Here is a 20718-nt window from a genome sequence, read left to right as displayed (position 1 = left end):
ACTAAATGACGTAAATCTTCAGAATAAGGGTATGCATTGATCCTGACAATATTTCACAATAAAAGCTTGTTGAAGTGTGTAAAACGGCGAAAACAGCAGAGAAGAGCTTTGTGTGGAGCGATGAGGAAACCACAGTATTCCCTCGACTTAGTGCAAGAGGCAAATGTTAGTACAAGAATAAACTGAAGCAGCAACCAAATGTTAGAGAACAGAAAACAGCTATCGATGCCCTTCATTCATGTCAGAGTGTGCCTTTTGTTTTGCGCAACCTTCTTTTTATCTTGGTGAGCTAACTCCCAGTATTTCACTGCAATTGATGTAAACACAGATTCCAAAATCGAACATTTTGTTAAGGTTTGCTATGCATTTTAATTGAAACTTGGCTATCGGCATTTAAACTGTGGTGATGATCAATTTCACTGTCTATTTTGCTGTGAATGCACTTGGCTCACAAAAATAGGTTGCACACAGGCAGTGGGACCGCTTTAATTCATTAACATGTGAGCCTGGTCTAATATTATCATATTATAAATCAAGTGAGAAGTAAGGTAATTTCCCCAAAGACCTCCCATTCAAACAGAGTTCTTTTTCTTTTTTTTGAACCAGTGGAATAGAGAATACAGTTTTTTATTGACTTCACCTTCGAGAACCAGAGACTATGTCCAGTATTTATATACTGTCCTCATTTCGTTTCAACTCTTTCTAGTTGATCATCTTAAATCTTATAGATCAAGTGTCAGGCTTTATTTAGCTCTCCACTCTCCCCTCGGGTCACTTTTTACATCCATCCATTTTCACCGTCTCCCCCATTATCATTGTCTACATACAATAAATCCTGCTTTGCACTGGTTTGCATTGCATCTCATTACAGACGTCATGTCACACTATGTGACCCTATTACTTCTTGTTCCCGTCACAGCAGACCCAGGGTCATACTTCATATCCATATAAAATGTCTCATCAGGCAAGCAGTCCTTCACAGGACAAGATCATGTGTCAGTCTGATATTGTCGAGTAGTCTTCATCAGAAAACCCTCTCAAAGGATTTATGGAGGTCTGCCACCCGAGCAGAAATACATCAATCACAGAAAAGAACTGTAGTTGTTGAAAAGCTGCTGGTTTGGTTGCCAGTGCTGGGAAACAAAGAGAGAATGCACTCTTTGTAAGCTGTGTTCATAAAGTCTCTTTTTATTTAGTCTAAGCTTCTTTTGACAGCCACAATCTCAAATAAAGACAGTTTTCAGTGCGACAAAATTGGTTTCAGTGGGTAAAAAAACCAATTATACTCTGAAGTTACTAATCTAATTAGGTCCACTGTGTGTCGTGTTCGTGTTGTCTTATCATTACATTACATGTCATTTAGCAGACGCCTTTTCCAAAGCGACTTACAATAAGTGTCCTTCAAAGTCGCATATCTGCGGCGCACTACAGGTAGATGTCTTCACTCACATTGATCGTGTTCCTATCTGCAACATTGTGAAGCGTAATTCTCCTTAATGCACTGATTGTGCAATGACGCAGAGCTAAATGACTCACTGCTGATCATCCACACTGAGTCTGCTCATTAGCTTGAGGAGGTGCTCGTAGGATAAAACATGATAGAAAATGTGTCATTAAAAAGGAGTTCATGTTGTTAATGCACTGGAAACTGCAGTATAATTTATTAAACCCTGTTAATTGCTTGTATGATGCAACACAAGGCCATTATAGAAAACTGAAGGGCAGCCCATGATTAATGTGGAAAGCACGGAGAGAAACTTAGGGTAAAAAGCATCTAAGGAATCACCTAAAGACAAGATAGTACTTCCTGTTGAGCCCACACCTTTGATGCATTATACTGTATACCTACATTATTACACTGTAAAATGTGGGTGATGCATATAAAAGATTGTGTAATCTTCCTTAATGCACTATTATATCTAATAATCACAGTGAAAATAAACAAATCATAGACATTTTCAGAGGTTCAAGTGTAAAAAGAATGGTAATGCTGCTCAAATTCATTGGTTTTATATTAACAATTAACATCATATCAAAAGATCGGATTCTGTGTCGAGTATGGTGAATTTCCACTTGAGTGGCTCTTTATTGCCGTTATATACGAGACATCTATATGACTTAATGCATAAGGTTTATAGAAGCTATTATAATACATGAGGTAATACCTTGAATTTGTTATGAAGGTTATTAATAATGCATTATGATATATATATATATATATATATATATATATATATATATGTGTGTGTGTAGGTGGTTCATGGAAAGTATCCCTTTCAGTAAGAGTATTGAACTTTTTTCAAGTTTGTTCAAGTGTTTCAGACACTGTGATAGACAGACAGACAGACAGACAGACATACCTATTTATTCTACACAGCTTCTGTAATAATTGTTCTAGTTTTGAAAGATGCCATTTTAAAAAAAAGGTATAGATTTTAGAAGCAATTTATATTTTTGCATCGGTAGTTCATTATTCAACCGCATCTATTGATCATCTATCTATGATACTCCATCGTCTTTTAAACTTTTACATGGTAAACATCCAATGCAAAGTCCATATAAAAAATATAGCCAAACAACCTACTCAATCACTACTAACATCTTTTACCACTAATGCAATAGCTACTTCAAACAGTATGTACGTATATAGTCCACAGAGGACTTTTGCTGTATGTGTATTAGGGATGAAATCATTTAGTAAGATCTATTTTCTTCTCATTTGATTTCTAGACATTTGCTCATATTGAATTATTGTATTTTTTTTAACACATGAAGATACATGTTTTTGTTAACACTTCTCAGCCATAGTGCATCAGCATTTGTCTACGGCGTCACAGAGTGACAAGGAGAGGCTGAACTACACATTAGCGCTGCTGCTGTGTCAGTGTGAGTGTGAGTGTGCACAAGTGAAGAGTCGTCTCTGTGTGACGGTCGCACTTCAAGGACACGTGTCGAGTGTTTGCGTGTGTGCACGGACTTTGTGTGTGTGTGACAGAGAGATAGAGAGAGAGATGACCTGTGTTCTACCCAGTTGGTTTAACCTTGAACAGTAGCAAGTAGAAGTGGATGTCCATCCAGAATTACAACAGGTAATGACAGCTGGTGTTATTGTCCTACAGGAAGCAGGAAGATAACAGACGTGCTGTGTAACTCTGCTTCAATGTCAGTCACGATCCTTGCAAAGATTTTTTACACGTTTAAATGCTTCTGTACTTACGGCCTGTTTCAAGATAAAGTTATTATCTCACGGGTTATCTCCACTGATTACTGCAACTTAACATCCATCCATCCATCCATCATCTACCACTTTATCCTCCACATGAGGTCGCAGGGGGCTGGTGCCAATCCCAGCTGATATAAGACAAAATGCGGGGCACACCCTGGACAGCAACAACACGACTCCCTCTCTAGGGGTCATCACAGCAGATCATCTGCATATTTTTATTTTACTTCCTGATGCAACCCTCCCAATTTATCCAGGCTCAAATTAGAGTATCCAATTAACAATGAGCAATGGAAATTGGGAACTTTGCTCAAGGGCCCTTGACTTGGCGGGGACTCGAAACCGGCAAACCTTCAGTCACAAGCCAAGTACCCATTTTGCTTTGCTAGACAAAGAAAAGGAAAAGGATTTTGGTCTTTTTTTCAATATGTGGTTTACATTTAAACATTCAGTAAACAGCCAATAAGTGAACAACCAGGCCCTGACCATTAACACACTTATATTTCATTTTCATCAACAAGATTCTGTCAAGGATACAGTCATATCCTCCACACTGCTGTACTTTGAAGAAGCATATGAGCAACTGCTTTATTTATTTATGTATATATATATATATATATATATATATATATATATATATATATATATATATATATATATATATATATATATATACATATAAATATATATATATACATACATACATACATATATATATATATATATATACATACATACATATATTTATATACATATATATATATATATGTACTTTTTTTTTTTTTAAACTTTGTCTCATTACCAAAAATTGACAAACTGTTCACTAGAACTGAGGCGATAAAATCTGTAACGGTCATTATCTGTCAAGTTTATGGGTAATTCCTGTCACAATATATGCTCCACTGATGAAAATTGTTTTTTTTTAGTGCATTAGCAGCACTTTATCTTCTGGATCAGGAACATCATATTAACGCCCACAGATCATTGAAGTAGTGAAGAAAAGAGCCTGACTGATACTGGAGTTTCCAAAGTTAAAATATGCCGAGTCAGACAAACAGTGCATGAATATGTTGAAGAATTGTGAGATCTTTAGAGATTTTGAGTGGGAGTTCAACAAACTTGTCAGTGCCCTCTGCTGGTTGAACCGTGTAATGGCGACACTGTTTGGAAGTTGAATTAAACATATTCCACCTTCCAACATATGATATGGTGTTTGTGGACTATTACAGACTGATTTGCTTCAGTGAATCATGATGTCAAAAAGAGAGATGTGCTTTGCGATGCATATGCTTGATATGATAACATCAAGACACTACATTCAAGGGAAACTAATCAGCAAGATCATTTATCTGAATGACTCTCTAGAAGCCTCAGTTCTCTCTGTAGATGTCGTTGAACTACAGAGTTCTTGTGGCAGTCGTGCAGTATTCCCTCTCTCATTTATCAGACAAATTTTCATAGCAAATAATAATCTGACAGTGCTGACAGACATGGTCTCATTTAAGTGGAAAAAATAAATGAGCCAAAACATTTCATTGTTTTTTCTTCACTGCTGCTCAAAGTTAATAAACAAAGTGTTGATGAGACACATTTTTAGCATCGGGGAATATGAGACTCAACAATTTGTCCGTGTCAAGCTAAAATTACCCAATATACTGGCCAAGCCTCATTATGAACTGTGCTTTACTGTAGAGGAAAAATACAACACGAGAGTAAATAGTTTTTGTGTTTTTTATACAGTATGTTTTGAGATTTTGGGTGTAATAGTGATAGATGTTGTGCCAACACTGGCAGATGGATTTGCCCAGTAAAATCTAAAGGGGCATTTGTGTAACTGTGGAGTGGAATAAGAGACAACAGCACATTTCAGACAGGTTTCTAAAGCATCATTATACTATTCCTCCTCCTCCTCGTCCTCCCTCCTCCTCCCTCCTGCGGTTTGTGTCCTGCAACTCAGGCTGCAGTCTCCAGTGTCTGTTACCTCCTTAAGCTCTATGTGATGGTGAAGGTCAGTGAAGAGAGGGTGGCCAGAAACTCACAGTACAGTGTTCATCATTACCCCCCCACTTCTGTTTCTTTTTCCTTCATGCCTAACAAATATAAAGATGCATTATGCATGTGTAAAAGACAGAGAGCTTGTTCTGTTGTGATCTAATTGATCTATTTCTGTCTTTCCAGCCGAGCCTCTTCCTCTGATGGACCTGTGTCGGCGTGCAGCTCGCCTGGCATTGGGCCGCGAGCGGCTTCAGGAGATTGAGAGCCTCCCTCTTCCTCAGTCCCTCAAAAATTACCTCCAGTACCAGTGACTGACACAAACAGAGCAACCCGGGAGAACAATGACACAAACCAGACCACCAGAAAGTCTGAGGATCGGTGGATGAAACGAAATCATTAAAAAGATGCAAACATGGATGATGGATGGAAGCATGACCATGTCAAGAGTGTCAGAGCTCTATTAAAGATGAATTTATACAAGGCTAGAAAGAAGGATGGTGGATGAACTGACGGTGGGGGAGGTCCAGGCTGTCACACAAAAAGGTCAGGGGCAGCACCAGCTTCTTTTGAATTTTGAGCTGCTCTTTTATTAGTTTTTAGACTTTAACTAAATTATTGATGATGGTATACCATCAGTGTGTCACTCAACCAGGGAGAAAGCCCGTCCTCTGGTGGCACAGTGCAGTGAAGAGCAGAGACGGCGGTGAGACGAACACCACCACCACCTAGTGAGGAAAGTAAACAACTGCGACAAGAAGGCAGACTAATCCTAAACACGGCGGCCTTTCTGACGTACAGTCAGTGACAATATCTTTGAGGTGGATACCACAGTGTGTGTGTATCCACAGTCTCCACTGGCACAGATGACAGGTTGCAGAGCTCACACATCCAAGAGGATTTAAGCACTAATGTCATTTTATGTGACAACTCGGGGCCTGGCCACAAGCTCCCCGCCGCACACAGAGTGGATCAAAGCATGGCTGCGGGTGGAATACAGAGTTTAACACAAGAGCCTTACCTCCTGTCTCATGCAGATATTTGGTGATAATTAGCCCTTTTCAGAGGCATGTCTTAAATTAAGTAAAATAAGAATGAGCAGTGGAGTTGGTAAAAAGTTAAAGAAAGAACAAGTGTTTTACTGATTTAAAAATAGAAATTAAATTGTAATTGCTGCATTTACTCAAATATCTAATGAGCCAATCACATGAGAGCAAGTCAGTGCATTAAGGGACATGGTCAAGTTCACACTGAGCTTCAGAATGGAGAAGAAAGGTGGTTTAGGTGACTTTAAACACAGTAGGTTTGTAGGTGCTGGATGAGCATTTCAGAAACTGCTAATCAGCCGTTATTTCAATGCACAACCATCGCTAATGTTTATAGAGAAAGGTCTGAAAAAGAGAAAATAGTGAGCATCGGTCAGAAGAGAATGACCAGATTGGTTCCAAATGGTAGTAATTCAACACCTGATTAGCTACACCTAACCTAAAAAAAAGTGAGTTCATGTGTTTCCATCACTTCCCTAGATGACCTCTTCTTGCTTTAACTGATGTCAGAAGAAAAAGAAAAACACCAAATACTGATATGTCAGACATTGTCTGTTACAGTGCAAACTTCTTTAATGTGCAGACTTTGTGCTGTTGCTTCCTTTTCGTTAATGTGACAATAGTAAATTAAGACTTGCACTGTGTGGGGAGTGTTGCTGCACCCGCATATGCTCGGGTTTATTACCCGTGTGTCTGAAATGGGCTTTATCACTGAAACACTAGCTGTTTTAAAGAGGTGCTAAGTTGCACTGAGAAACATTCCTCACTAGACACTAAATCACATTTTATGATGTCAATCATGACCAAAGTGTTTCATACCAAGCCATGAAGTGTACACTTGTGTGTGTGTGTGTAGGGGCTGTAGGTCGTGGTGTGCCGCAGTGTTACGACAGTGTTACAACAGTGCTACGACAGTGCTAACGCGCTGTTGACAGTCAAAGGAGTGTCGCCTGCTGATGTTTGTAGCCGCCTACTGTAGCTCACTGGTACAAGACAGTATCCGTCTGCTCGCCGCACAACTGTCTTAATGACCATAAACAAAACAAACAAACAAACAAATAAATAAATGGGACCTGGGCAGATCTAGAATCACTGCATCTATGTTAAAGGCCTTAAACAGGACATAGGAACATCACTGGTATTGCAGTGTGTTTTTGGCTCAAATTAAAAATGCAGATGACCAGCGCACAAACACACACAGGCAAGCACACACACACACACAGATTTTCTTTCCTTAAAAAAAGGCTTGAGTCACTTTTTTTTTTTTTTACTTCTGAGTTTGTATCCTACATTATTCTTATTAATTATTCTTATTGATATTTTGAGTGTGGAGTCTGATTCTGATGGTGATGATGTTTACTTTATCACAAGCTAATTTAATGTTTTTTTTGTTTTTTTAACTGATGAGTGATGGTTACATTCAGGTAAATGTACTGCAAAGATGCTGGTGATGAAGGGAGAGAGAAATCTGAACTAGGTGATTCAATGCTGCTTTTATTATTATTATTATTGTTATTGTTATTATTATATTATTATTATTATTATTATTACTACTACTATAATAATTCTTATTGTTATATTTGGGAGGGTGGTGGTCTCACCTCTGCTTCCATCGGTTAGGATGGAGAGAAAAAGGACCAGTTCAGAAAAGTTGTCGAATGTATGGACAGTGCAGTTGAGATGTCAACAGATAAGAAATGTGAATAAAAAGCCAAGTGAATTTGAAAAAAATTTGAAATGCTTTATTGTGTTTCTTTGCCTTTACCCTTTCTAGACAATGATATGTTGATAAACTTCCTATAATATACATGTCTGTGTCATCTAGAAGTACATCTGATACTTAAATGTCCAGCATGTAATATATAGCAGGATGTCATGGTCTACCACTTTATACTCCATACGAGGGTCGCTGGACAGGTACCTGAAGAAGGCGGGCCACTGGAGGCAATCCCAGAATATACAGTACTACCCATAAATATGTTTACACAAGTGTGTAATTGCTCGCTTTGTAGCCTTAGAATAAGACTTTTATATGTCTTTAGGATAGGTTCCTGTTTTACAGAGGGTGTCATCACATGCCGCCAAGTTTCCACTGCAACATTGGGCATTTCATGTTTTAAAGCGGAGACATACTATGCAAATGAAGGAGAATGACATCCTTTCTGGTATGCAAATGCACCATAGCCCCCTGCTCCCATGCTTGGGAGTCATCCATTTCAATCTGTAGTCTCACCATTAGATGTCACCAATGCCTACAAGTTCAACCATTAAAAAGAGAAAGAGAACAGGGTTCAACTTGCACCGACACACTTTCAGGATCTTGTGTCTGAGGGAGCATTTCATCAACCGAATGGCCCAGGCAGAGAAAACCGGGCTATAAACATTTAAGTTTCCCCAATTGTCTAGTGTGCAGTTTCCACTTCCACAGACAGTAAACGGTTAACGTGCAGCTCATCAGCTCCTGCTGCTGTAAATACAGTTCACACCGTCACACTCTGCCAGAGAGATATTGATGCACTCGGAGTCTAAAACTGACAAACTGCAGGGCATCACAGAATGAGAACACAGACCGGTGTGTTAACAGGCATCATATTTCTGCTGCACAATGTGGGTCCAGACTCAGTAAAGCACCATCAGGTTTGGCTCACCATATTTAAAACCCCACAAGGGACTGATGTTTTTTTTTTTTTTTTGGGATCAATAATAGCAGAATAGTGTAATGAAACTCCTGTGTTACAATCCCCTCCATACTGTAGATCAGAGGCTCACAATTTATCAGGACCAGCAACACAAACAGCCTCATTTATCTCCCTATCACACACTGACATGAAATCTCAAGTGGCATATGTGTTGTAGGACACAGGAGTGCGACTCTGATGAGGCCGCACAAGAGAATCATGTAATTTATCACAGAGTTACGTTTGATGATAAAAAAGCTATAAACCAACTGAAGCACAGATGCTGTAGTTGTGAAGTGAAGTCAGGTCAGATTAATCATTTCTCTGAACATGGATGAGGTTGTAAACAAAAACTGAGCAAGCAATTTGCTCGCTGGCAAATTAATGCAGTCAACAAAGCTGTAAATTATACAGCAGTGGATGGCAAACAGTTTTACTGATCCATCCAGGTAACAAAGCACATTGAAGTTGAATGTAAATCAGTTAACATCTAATATTCAATAAAAAAAATAAGTGGCAATCTCGCAGACTTGGCAGGCTAATGCAAAACATTTAGCATAAGTTCTTCTGTTCTACAATAAATCAAACTCACTGAGTGTAAATAACTCATTTTAATTAACATATTTCCAGTCCATTTGTTCTTGTAAAAGAATATTTATACACAGGGTCACATAGTGTAGAGGCTAGCATTGTTGCCTCACAACAAGAGGGTCACTGGTTCGGATGTCGATTCGACCGAGGGATCTTCTGTGTGGAGTTATGTGTTCCTTCCACAGTCCAAAAACATGCAAAACTGGGGATTAGATTAACGGAACACTACAAATTTACCATAGATTTGCAGTGTTCCCTGCGATGGTATGGTGACCTGTCCATCTATCGTAAAACAAAACCTACTACTTCGGAAAAATGGGTTTAATCCTAAATAACCAATTCCATTCATCAGGAAAGGCTTTCAGCTGAGAGCATTTTATCACCAAGGCTGAACAATCCTACACAAGATTATCTAAATATATCAGAAAAGGGATATGGTCTGATTACCTAAATTATTTTCCCTAACTGTAACTGTAATGAGTAGGCTAACTGTGGCCCCTAAGTAGACAAAATAAAAACTATAACATGTGACATCAAATAGAAATACACGAAGTAGATGTATGAACTAGGGCTGAACAATTAATCAAAATTCTATTTAAATCGCAATATGGCCTGCTGCAATTTTCAAACCGCAAGAGGTACAATATTTCTTGAAGCCAAAATGTGTGTCAAACTACCATTTTAGATTAAATATTGCCCTGACCTATACACATCATATGCAACAGACTGAAGAAAGCATCATTGTTTCTCACAGATCTGCACAAATATCACATATTTTTCAGCATCAGCATCAATTAATCATTTTTTCGTTCACACTATTCTTATGGGAATATTTCATAACAATACATTTCATAACAATAACGTTTTTTTAATAATGGGAATGATTTCATAATAATGGATACTTATTTCATAATAATGAACTTATTTATTATTGAATGTTGACACAAGTAGCGCTCCATAGTTAACCTAATAGTCAACTTGAATGAACACCGAACCCGACGAAGTCACCGTCACACACACGTGTACACAAACAAACACACTCACTCACTCACTCACCTGCTTTTGCTGTTTCCCCGTGTTGTCACTCGCCAGTTTTCTCATCATTGTACTTAGTCAATGTCACACATTAACTTGCCGTTCCAACACAACTATTCTTCTGTTTCCTTAATATTTATTCCGGTTCGAATTCATAAATTTACTCCACTCGTCGTCCCTTCGTGCGCGCCGTCAGCAATCAAACATTGTTTACGTCAGCGGCGCACTTAAATGACGTCAACGGTTGGGACGCCTGTGTGTGACCTCACCCATTTTGTAGTTTCTTTTAATTTTCTGTCAGTGTTGTTTGTTAAACCGGGGTACAGCAATTATTATAGCACTTTTCATTTTGGTTTTCACTGTGGTTTTCTTTTATTGATTTGTTGGCTTTATTTCAAATTGGACACTCTAAATTGACCATAGGTGTGAGAGTGAATGGTTGTTTGTCTCTATGTCACAATAAATGACTGTGAATCGCAGTCATTTTGTTGTTGAAGGTTGGAGAAGAGTTGTGCCACAACCAAAAATTCAAATTCTTGTTTACATCCATGTCTGTCCATGCTCAAATGGTATTTTTATTTGTGTTTTTTTTTTTATTGTTGCATTTTAAATGACCTGAATGTATGTACCGTTTTTATACTGACGAGGCAAATTTCCCCCTTGGACAACAAAGTCTATTCTCATTCATTATTCACAAACACAGGAAGGAGAGCTCTGTAGAGTCTAAAACAAGTCTTTATTGATCAATATACAGAAAGCAGTGGGATGAGACAGAGAGAAATCCCGACCACTTTGTTTACAAAAGAAAAAGAAACAGATATATAAAATAAATGTCCTGAACATTTTTACAGTTTTCTTTTTATATGTAAAAGAATCTTCTTTTTTTTTTCCTTTAATCTTTCAGAAGCACAATATGACAAAGGGAGGCAAGGCAGTTGTTTCACAATGATGACATCACAATCACAGGTGCTCTAAGGGCAGAGGAAGGGAGAGGTGAACAGGAGACGCATCTGTTAGCGAGAAACAGCAGATTTCTCTGAGAGGAAATGATCTTGTACATCAGGTGAATGAAGACAACCTCACCAGATTGAAATGGGATTATGTCTGAGCTGATGTACTATATCTACTGCAATGATGGAAGACGGGAGCAATATCAGTGATCAGGTTCTGGAGGAGTAGTTAATGAGCACTTTACCTAACAACGTCCAGCAAGCTTTCTCTGATCCCTATGACTCGGGCAATGAAAACACAAAACAATGGTGTCATGACACCCCGGAGGATCGACAATCAGGATTATCTTTGCTTTAACATTAAGTCTGTATTATAATTTAGAGGTGAGGTCAGTAGTGGCAGGGTAGTCTAAATTTTGCTCTACTTTTAAATCAAATTAAACATTCCACAAACATGAAGACACACACACTGTTTAAATAGTGACTCTCTATCTGATGTGCTGAAAAACTTCATAAATAAAAGGTCTAAAACCTTCCATGGTATCAATTCATGATGCATGCTAATGAGGGGCACCAAACAAACAAACATTGCTTACTGATGCTGTGAGGAAACATTTTTATACGTCTGCAGTAACTGGACGTACAGCAGTAAGGACATTGAGGACATTAGTGGAGCTAATTAGCCGTGTGACATTAGGGAGCCACAGCTTAGCTATAGTTGTTTCAGAACTGAGATTTGTAAGATATTTGTACTCCTTACTACTTCTTAACAATTAAGATAATGAAGCAGTGAAGGTTTGTGGAACTGATCACTTCAGATGTTCGGCAGGAATAAAAGAGATGAATGTGAGAAACTAAATGGGTTGAGATTGATGTGGACAGCATCTGCTGCATTCATCCTCCCATGAGGCTTAAATCACAAGGGTTTCTCTGTACTGCTCTGTTTACTGTGCCAATATCAGCACAGAGGACTCCTGATTACGGATTTAAAAACAAAGGACATTTACAGTGTCATCTCTGTATTAGTATATCTGTTAAAAAGAAAAACAAAAAAGTTCCAGGTCACAATGTCACAGCACTGTGTGTGTAGAGACACTCGGCACTGCTCACACAGATGATCGAGACAGAAAAGTGTCTGGTCTGAGTTACAGATGGGAACAGAAGTTATACACCAAGTGACAATACAGCTATTTTATATCTACTTAACAGGCAGAAGGAATTACATTAAAAACATTTATGGATACATTTATCAATGAATATGTATGGTGATACATTTTATTGTTACATCTGTTTATAAGTAACCACCTCGCAATCATTCTGTTTTAAGAGGAAATAATATATATATATATAAAAAAAGCAGTCTGTTGACATGTTATTGAAAAATGATTGTGTCACCATTTAAGATTTGATTTTTGATTGTTTCTAATTCTGTTTCATCAGTAAAACTTTGCTCACATAACGCTCTGCCCAAACTGCGATGCGAGTAATCATGTGCTTACTTATTCTCAACCTATTCTGTAGTTCATATTTTGTCCAGCAGATGGAGATGTTTTATTAAAATTATAACAGGGGCTGCTTTTGTATTTCCAAGGAATAATTTCATTCGATTTTGTTTTGTGGTCGTGTGTTTGTGTACCTTTAGTAAGCATGAAGGAAAAGCCAGCGTAGTGAGTGTGTGTGTGGAGGAGATAGAATAGAATAGAATAGAATAGAATAGACTAGAATAGAATGTTATTGTCCACCAAGGTGGAAATTTGCCTTCAGCTCACCAACATAAAATCATAGAGTCAAAGAAATAGAAACGAAACTTGCAGAGAGTGTTGTGTATATCTGGGTATATAGTGTATATATGTGTGGTCAGTATGTTGTGGAGGAACTGTCCCACTCAAGTTTTCCCTTTTGCTTCCTCATTTTCACCACTTTTCGCTCTTCCTCCTCTTCATCGCTGTTGTCTGACTCAGCGCTTGTCATTCCTTGTTCCTCCTCCTCGTGGTTCTCTTCTTTTACTGGCTGATCCAGAGCCTGTGGGTCTTTTATGTTCTAGAGAACAAAGCAGTTAACAAATAAGGAGTTAACATGTTTTCTATCATCCACACATATCACAGAGAATGGCTTAAACACCTGAACAAGTAAAGGAGTCACCAATTACCTCCATGGGGTTGATGGTTATAGTGAGAGCAGAGTTGTCCCACTCCACCTCAGGCTCTCTAACCTCATCCTCATCCTCCCTGGATCCCTCCTGGTGTGTGGCGTGGATCCTGTACACGCCAATGACCACAATCACCACCAGGGCGGCGATACAAACCACAATAACAACTGTGGCTGCTGGAGGTGCTGATCCTGCAGGAAAGGGCAAGATGTCACACATCTATGTTCATTGTAATGTATCAAAATAAGAGTTGATGTGCTTTTTTTTTCAATGTACAATCTTTTCCCAAAACATTTGAATCTATAGTGCATAACTTTTCAATATTAATGTCCATGACATTCAAACCATTGTCAAATGAGTTCACACAATGCTGATTAAGTCAATCAGCTTCACATCACTCTCTGTTTCTCCATAGTGGTGTTTAGATTTTGTGACAATCCAGTACTACACACAGGGAGTGATTTGTTTAATGACGAGAGAGATGGAGGCAACACTAAATTCTACTGCTCCAAAAACTTTAGTCATTCTACAGTTTCACAAGACAAACACCACTGTGCTGCTACTGTATACAGACTTAATGCTCTCCCAGTCAGGTCTGATAGTTTTGCTTGACAGAGCCTGTTTTCAGATGAAGGACACACGATGTTACATTGCTCCTGTTCACAAAGTCCAAACACAGACAATACTTGAATAAAATGATATTTCGCCCATGACAAAGTGTCTTTGGCTCAGCTCAGAGCAGACAGTGGTACATAGAGTTTGTTATTGATGCTCACATTCATGCCATGACATACCTGACATGTGTGAGTTAAGAGTGTGTATCATGAGCGGGTGATGGACAGGTCTCATGTACTGAGGCTGGGCGGCCATATGATTGACATGTTCCACAGGTGCTGAGTGGTGAAGTACATTGACCTATAAAATAAAAACAAAGAATAAAGACCTGTCAAGTCAGAGAATGAGTTGTTTTGCACATTAAATGTGAATCACTGCTGTCCTTCTGCATGGAGTGTGCATGTTCTCCCCGTGTGTGCGTGGGTTTTCTCCGGGTCCTGCAGGTTTCCTCCCACAGTCCAAAAACATGCAGATTTGGGGATTAGGCAAATTGGACACTCATATTTTGATCACTGTTTGACCTCTTTTTCTAATGTTAAAGATAAAACCCTTTACCACCTGTAAGTGCATTGACTTATTTTTTTTTTAATACATAAAGAGTAAATTTATTTGGATAGTCGCCCACTTCAATAGCACCCCCAATTTTGAGGGACACCAGCAGCGCGCCTGCCAACCCTACCTTCAAAAAAACGAATACATTCAGCAAGCATCAGAAAGATTGATTATTGGGAAGAAAAATGAAATGGCACTAAGCAAGAAAACTAAGATGACAGATCAAAAAGAAAGGATTAAACTGTATGTGAAGCTATGAGGATAAAAGCTGCAACATGAGGAATGAAAGCCACTAAACTGACCTCTAAATTAAACTCGTTGCTGGTGTAACGTCCGTTGAGTTCAGAGCAGGTGAGTCTGAACCTTCTCTCACTCAGAGTGGCGGGTCGCCAGTTCCTGTAACGTACTTGTCTCAGTGCCTGCTCGTAATGAGCCATGGAATCCACACCTTGTAACACAGGGGAGAAAATGTGACAGTTACTTCTCCACACACAGCACAAGGGTGTAATAAATAACACTGAGACTGTGATTTAATTCTGAGAGAACTTTCACGGCATAGTTCAGGTGTTTGAAGTGTAGCTGAATCAGGTACTGACAAAGTCAGTGCCAGGAACCAGCTTGAGATACGGCATTTAACAAAAGGCTTACCTAATTACATTTACAACTGCTTTATTCTTCAGAATATGTTGCCAAATCTAAGTTTTTGTCTGTTTGAGAGCCACTATTTTCCACACCAACATCAGCAGAGAAAAGTATTTTACGTCACAGGACACAGAAGCCGTTATTTCATTGCTGCCTCCATCACTGACTTCAAATTTGTTATTTTGTGACTTCAGTGTTTCAAAACCTTCTTTTGGATTTACCCAAGTGACTTTGGTGCAGGACAATAAGTGGATTAAAACCAGTCAGACAAAGGAATCTAGCTGTGAGATGAAGCAGCAAACATTCCCAAGACGCTGCAGAATACTGCAGGCATGGATTTCATGAGGTAAACCTTTGAAGTGGCAAAAATCTGTTTTTCTTTAAGGATGAGTGTCAGTGTCTTCTGTCAACACCACAACAGCTACAACTGAACTATCACTTTAAGATGAAAACGTGCTGTATTCCTTGATGTTTGCACTTCACAGAGCATTGGCGCCACAAACAACATATAGAGTACTGTCAGCCTGTAAGCTCCACCTACCATATATTGAAATTCCAGAGGTGGAGTTGGTGGCATCCAGATGTTTCCCCAACAAAACACTGTGATGAATCTCCAGACTCTCTCGCTCTGGACTCAGTTCCTCTCCAATGACCAGGATGTCACAGTAGTCCAGGTTATGCATCACCTCCATAACACCTTGGCGACGAACTGTGTGCATGGAAATAATAATTACGTGCAAAACAGGAATTTAAAAACACAGGAATTAAAACTGAAGGCTGGTTTGACATGAGGACGTCCCAGTGCAGCCTCTCCTCTCACCTCCACCGAAGCCGTCTCCCTTCATCACCGTGCTGGTGATATGAAGCTCTTTGAAGGGTGCCACACCCAGGGGGCCCTGCAGGTCAGCGGCAGGCCTGACGAGTCGATTAGATCCTGTAATTGTGATTCTCGGTTCACTGGGCGGCAGCACCATAACAACTGCTTTGACGTCCGGGATTGAGAGACACGTGTCCTCCCCGAAACACCTGATGCACACGAATGAGATGGAAAAGGTCATGACTTCACATTTGTCTTGTACTGTATGTGTATTTTCTTTGCTTTATATAGATATATATATATATATATATATATATACATACATATGTGGCTTTTTTGTCACAAATAATGATCAAAAAATATAGAATTTGTTTACTTATACTATGGGAAACTGGGATCCTTGCAGCTACAAAATGTGAATAAATATTTTAAATTAAAAACCAATCTTTCTAGGACTTTGTGAGTTGCATATTGTGAATCTTAATGTGTTTATACCTGTGCATAAACTGGCCACATTAGCAAAAAAACACGTTTTTAAAATGTTGCTAAATCCTGGTTAGTGCATGGAAAATATGACAAATCACCAACCACTACATTTGCAACAGAGCTCGCATAATAAGAAGACAAGGATAAAACCACAAATACACCGTATTCATATAAAAATCATCAAAACCAATTGGTGACCAGCATTTTTATTTTTATATTAGTATTCCACAATTATTCTAAATATGACAATATTTGTTTAAATGTATTTATTTTGCAGTGAAGTTGCAGGATATTCCGATGCTATGAACAGACCATGGATGAATACAGAGTGAATTTGGAATATGAATCTCAGTGTACAGGCACACTATGAATTAATTACACTCAACTACAATCAAATACAAACAATGTGAAATAGCACATCGCTTATTATCGCTTATTTCCTCAGTCACAGGCTTATTTTACAGAGTGTACAGGCGTATGTATCTGTCTGTCTTTATCTCCAGGGAAGCTGTGCAGCGTTGTCCTGAGTGGAAAAGCCTCCACTGTTGCGCCTTTATCGACCAGCACACAACTAAGCTGATTTGACCTGTCTGCCGCTGTTGCTCAGCAAAATGAAGAGGCACTGAACTGAGTGTGCAGACAGATATCTACGTACTTAATGTATGCACTCACATACACAAGTGGAAACAAACTTGTATGAGGATGAATCACTGAAGTGTGGAGAAGAAAATAAGTCTCTTTCTCACACACACACACACACACACACACACACACACACACACACACACACACACACACACACACACACACACACACACACACACACACACACACACACACATACACACACACACACAGACACAGACACACAGGTTTAAGCAGCTATTCTTCTTAGTACCCCTCTTTGACTTCCATTCACCTGAACAGCCTTAACAAAGCATTATCTCTAACCTTAACCACAAACAGTTAATGCCTAACCCCTGACCTCAACCTAACCACAACTCAAATCTTAGCCATACACAGAAACGAGGTTCTGCCTCATTAGGACCACGTTTTGGTCTGCATTAAGGACTACTGGTCCTGACAAGGTCAGTATTTATGCCAGAAAAAGGTCTTAGATGTGCATGTGTGGAGGAAATCTAGACCAAGGGCTACAATCAGAAAATGAAGCAATTTGTTGGTATAGTTGTCTGGTGTACTTGATGTAACACAATTATTTCCCAGTTTGGTATCAATAAAGTACATCTATCTAACTATGCTCAAACTAAATGTTTATTACAGTTCAGAATGAAATTAAGTGATGTACATAATGTCCAATCTAAAATCGAAAAGCGAGAGATTTCAATAGTAGGACTGTTTACACAGTATGTCCAGTGCAAAAATGTCAAAGAAATCTAATGTATTTTTGTGACAGTTCAGGATATTTTACTTTGGACTAATAAAGGTCAAATCGACGCGGTAACCTCATCATCCATTAGGACCTGTGGTTGTTGGGCAAAATGCACAAAGTCAATTCAAACAAATCAAATCAAATTAAATCCAGAGTTGGGTGTACAGGTAGACACACACATACACAAGGGAGAAAGGACAGAAAACAAAAGAAGACTGCAGCAATGTGTTGTTCCACTCACCAGAAGGTTTAATGTCCTTAATGACCAGCTGCTCTGTTCAGGGCTTCAATAGTTTTTACACTAATGATACATCTTCTGCCATCTCACTGGGAGCTTTGAGGCTTAAAGTCAAAGGCAGACACATCTGACAGAGCCTCTCTTTAATGTTTTAACCATCATTCTTCCAGTGTGACCGTCCACTGGATTCATGTGGATCCAGTTGTTTAATGAATTATATATGCAACACAACATATTCGTGTTTCAGGGATCTCACACATCAGTCAGCAGCCAAAGAGCTCCCTCAGACTTTGACACTTGCTTAAGGTGTTTTAAAGTGTATCCTTGAGAGTAAAAAAAAAAAATCTTAATCTGCAAGGTAAATTTATCCACGGTGGTTCTCTTCATCTATCATGACAAAGGAAATCAAACAAAATGGACCTCCAAGCCATGGTATATATAGAGCTGTTCTGCACAGCGAGCAAGTTCCTCTACACCCCAATGGCAAACTGAATCCATGAAGCGAATAGACTAAATCGTATATTTCCACAAGTTTTCAAAGAAAGTGGGAGCCAGGTCTCCCTACAGGGAAAATGGCCTCAATATATTAGAGTGAATAAAAGTTATTAGATTAGTTATCAAAAGTAAACCATGTAGCCTCCATTTTAGGACACAGTATTCATTGATGACACCCAATACAAAACATCAACCCTGACCGTGACCATCACCAGTACAAATATGCACTGAAAAAGAAAATGGCGGACAAACTAATGTCTAAATGAATTAAGTTCATTCAAACGAGTTGTCTTCTACTAATTTAATTTGAATGAACTTAATTCATTTAGGTGTTACCCATTGATGTATCATTTCGGTCAGTGTAATCTTAACCAAACCACATTTCGCATCTTACCCTTAACCTTAAAGGGGCGTTCAGTTCATTTTTGAAAGTGAAAGTACTTTTAGAAATGGAAAAGTTTGACTGACAGCTGCAACAAATGACTGTAATCCTGTGGGCTGACTGCAAAATTCTACGTCTACTTATTTGACCACCATTTAATGGCTCGTTTTTTCTTTATTTGAAAGCACTCGTGTGTATTTACAAAAGTATAAAAAAGGTATAACAGCCTTAGCACTATTTGATTAACGTATAAAGTAAACTTGCATGTGTAGCGTGTCATCTGAATGCACATAGTGTGTGTACTCACTGTACTGTGGTGGTGATGTGCAGACGTCGGAGGCCTGGTGTGGGGAATTGGCGAGAGTTGATGTAGGAGACCTTGGTCATGGCCGTGTTGATGCTGTCCACATCCTCTCCTTCAACCACCAGCACAGACTGGGCAGGGTTGAAGTGGAACTGGACACAAAGACAAACACAATGTGTCCTCAAAGTAACAAGGAGATCCACGTCCAAACTACTGACTGCACACACTCACTTCAGATAATCTGAATCAAAGGATAATTGTTACAGAGCGGAACACAGCTGCCTTTACTTTATCACAAAATTCTTCTGCAATACCACTCGGATGGAAAGTAGTTACAACACCACCAATCAAAGCCTTAAAGTGGAGTCTGTGTATGTATCTGTGTAAATGTGTGTGTTTTCCTCATCTCCATTTTCAACACACCTTGATGTCCTTAGCTAGGCTTTCAAGGGAGTTGATATCAAGTCCTTCTTTGCAGGCCTGCAAACAGGAGATAACCTTCTGGGTTTCAATGCGGCCTGGTCGGATTGTCAGACCTGACAGGCTGCCATGGAAATACTGAGTGAACCTTGGTGTTGCTACCTCACTACCTAATGGATGAAGAGAGGAGAGGAGAGGAGAGGAGAGGAGAGCAGAAGAGAAGAGAAGAGAAGAGAAGAGAAGAGAAGAGAAGAGAAGAGAAGAGAAGAGAAGAGAAGAGAAGACAACACATGTTTTATGTATGTTTCCAGTCCAAGCCCAGTCTGCTGAAAATAACAACCGTGAACCTGTTGAAGAAAAAGCTTACAGGACCCAGTGGAAAACAAGACAACTTTGCATTAATAATAATAAAAACATTGTGTTTTCAGTTATGTAACTTGGGATTCTGGGGTGTGAATATAAAAAAAACATTCTCACCTGCTCAAAAAGTCATACCATGAAACTTTCCCACATTACAATTTATGGAGGCAATTTGAAATCTACAGCTTTAAAACCAGTGGATCTTATCACACTGTCAAACTTTGTCCGTTACCAAATAATAATATGAAGGGAGTGCACTTTAACGTAGCCACTACATGACATACATAATGCTGTTTGTCCGTTTGTCATTTTCTGTGGTTTGAGTAACATAATGTGCAGCTAAAATTAACAAC

General features: G+C 39.0%; 2 protein-coding genes across 3 annotated transcripts in view; one reads left to right on the top strand and one right to left on the bottom strand.

Moving 5' to 3' along the window:
- Positions 1 to 6912, top strand: part of LOC122770175 (SPRY domain-containing SOCS box protein 4-like) — a 57189-nt gene extending 50277 nt beyond the window's left edge. For both annotated transcript variants that reach the window (XM_044027192.1, XM_044027200.1), the window contains exon 3: positions 5402 to 6912. In XM_044027192.1, coding sequence (XP_043883127.1) covers positions 5402 to 5529 — 128 coding nt within the window. In that variant the 3' untranslated portion in view covers positions 5530 to 6912. The remainder of the gene's footprint in view (positions 1 to 5401) is intronic.
- A 4370-nt stretch (positions 6913 to 11282) lies between these two features.
- The window catches only part of clstn2a (calsyntenin 2a), a 135811-nt gene continuing 126375 nt past the window's right edge, over positions 11283 to 20718 (bottom strand). The window contains exons 11-18 of the mRNA XM_044027169.1: positions 20009 to 20175; positions 19589 to 19737; positions 16294 to 16499; positions 16015 to 16182; positions 15134 to 15279; positions 14459 to 14579; positions 13665 to 13855; positions 11283 to 13555 (exon numbers count right to left, since the gene is read on the bottom strand). Coding sequence (XP_043883104.1) covers positions 13373 to 13555; positions 13665 to 13855; positions 14459 to 14579; positions 15134 to 15279; positions 16015 to 16182; positions 16294 to 16499; positions 19589 to 19737; positions 20009 to 20175 — 1331 coding nt within the window. The 3' untranslated portion in view covers positions 11283 to 13372. The remainder of the gene's footprint in view (positions 13556 to 13664; positions 13856 to 14458; positions 14580 to 15133; positions 15280 to 16014; positions 16183 to 16293; positions 16500 to 19588; positions 19738 to 20008; positions 20176 to 20718) is intronic.

This window comes from Solea senegalensis, linkage group LG1 (genome assembly GCF_019176455.1).
Source record: "Solea senegalensis isolate Sse05_10M linkage group LG1, IFAPA_SoseM_1, whole genome shotgun sequence".
In the NCBI taxonomy this organism is placed as follows: domain Eukaryota; kingdom Metazoa; phylum Chordata; class Actinopteri; order Pleuronectiformes; family Soleidae; genus Solea; species Solea senegalensis.
This window is presented reverse-complemented; position numbering and strand designations above follow the sequence as displayed.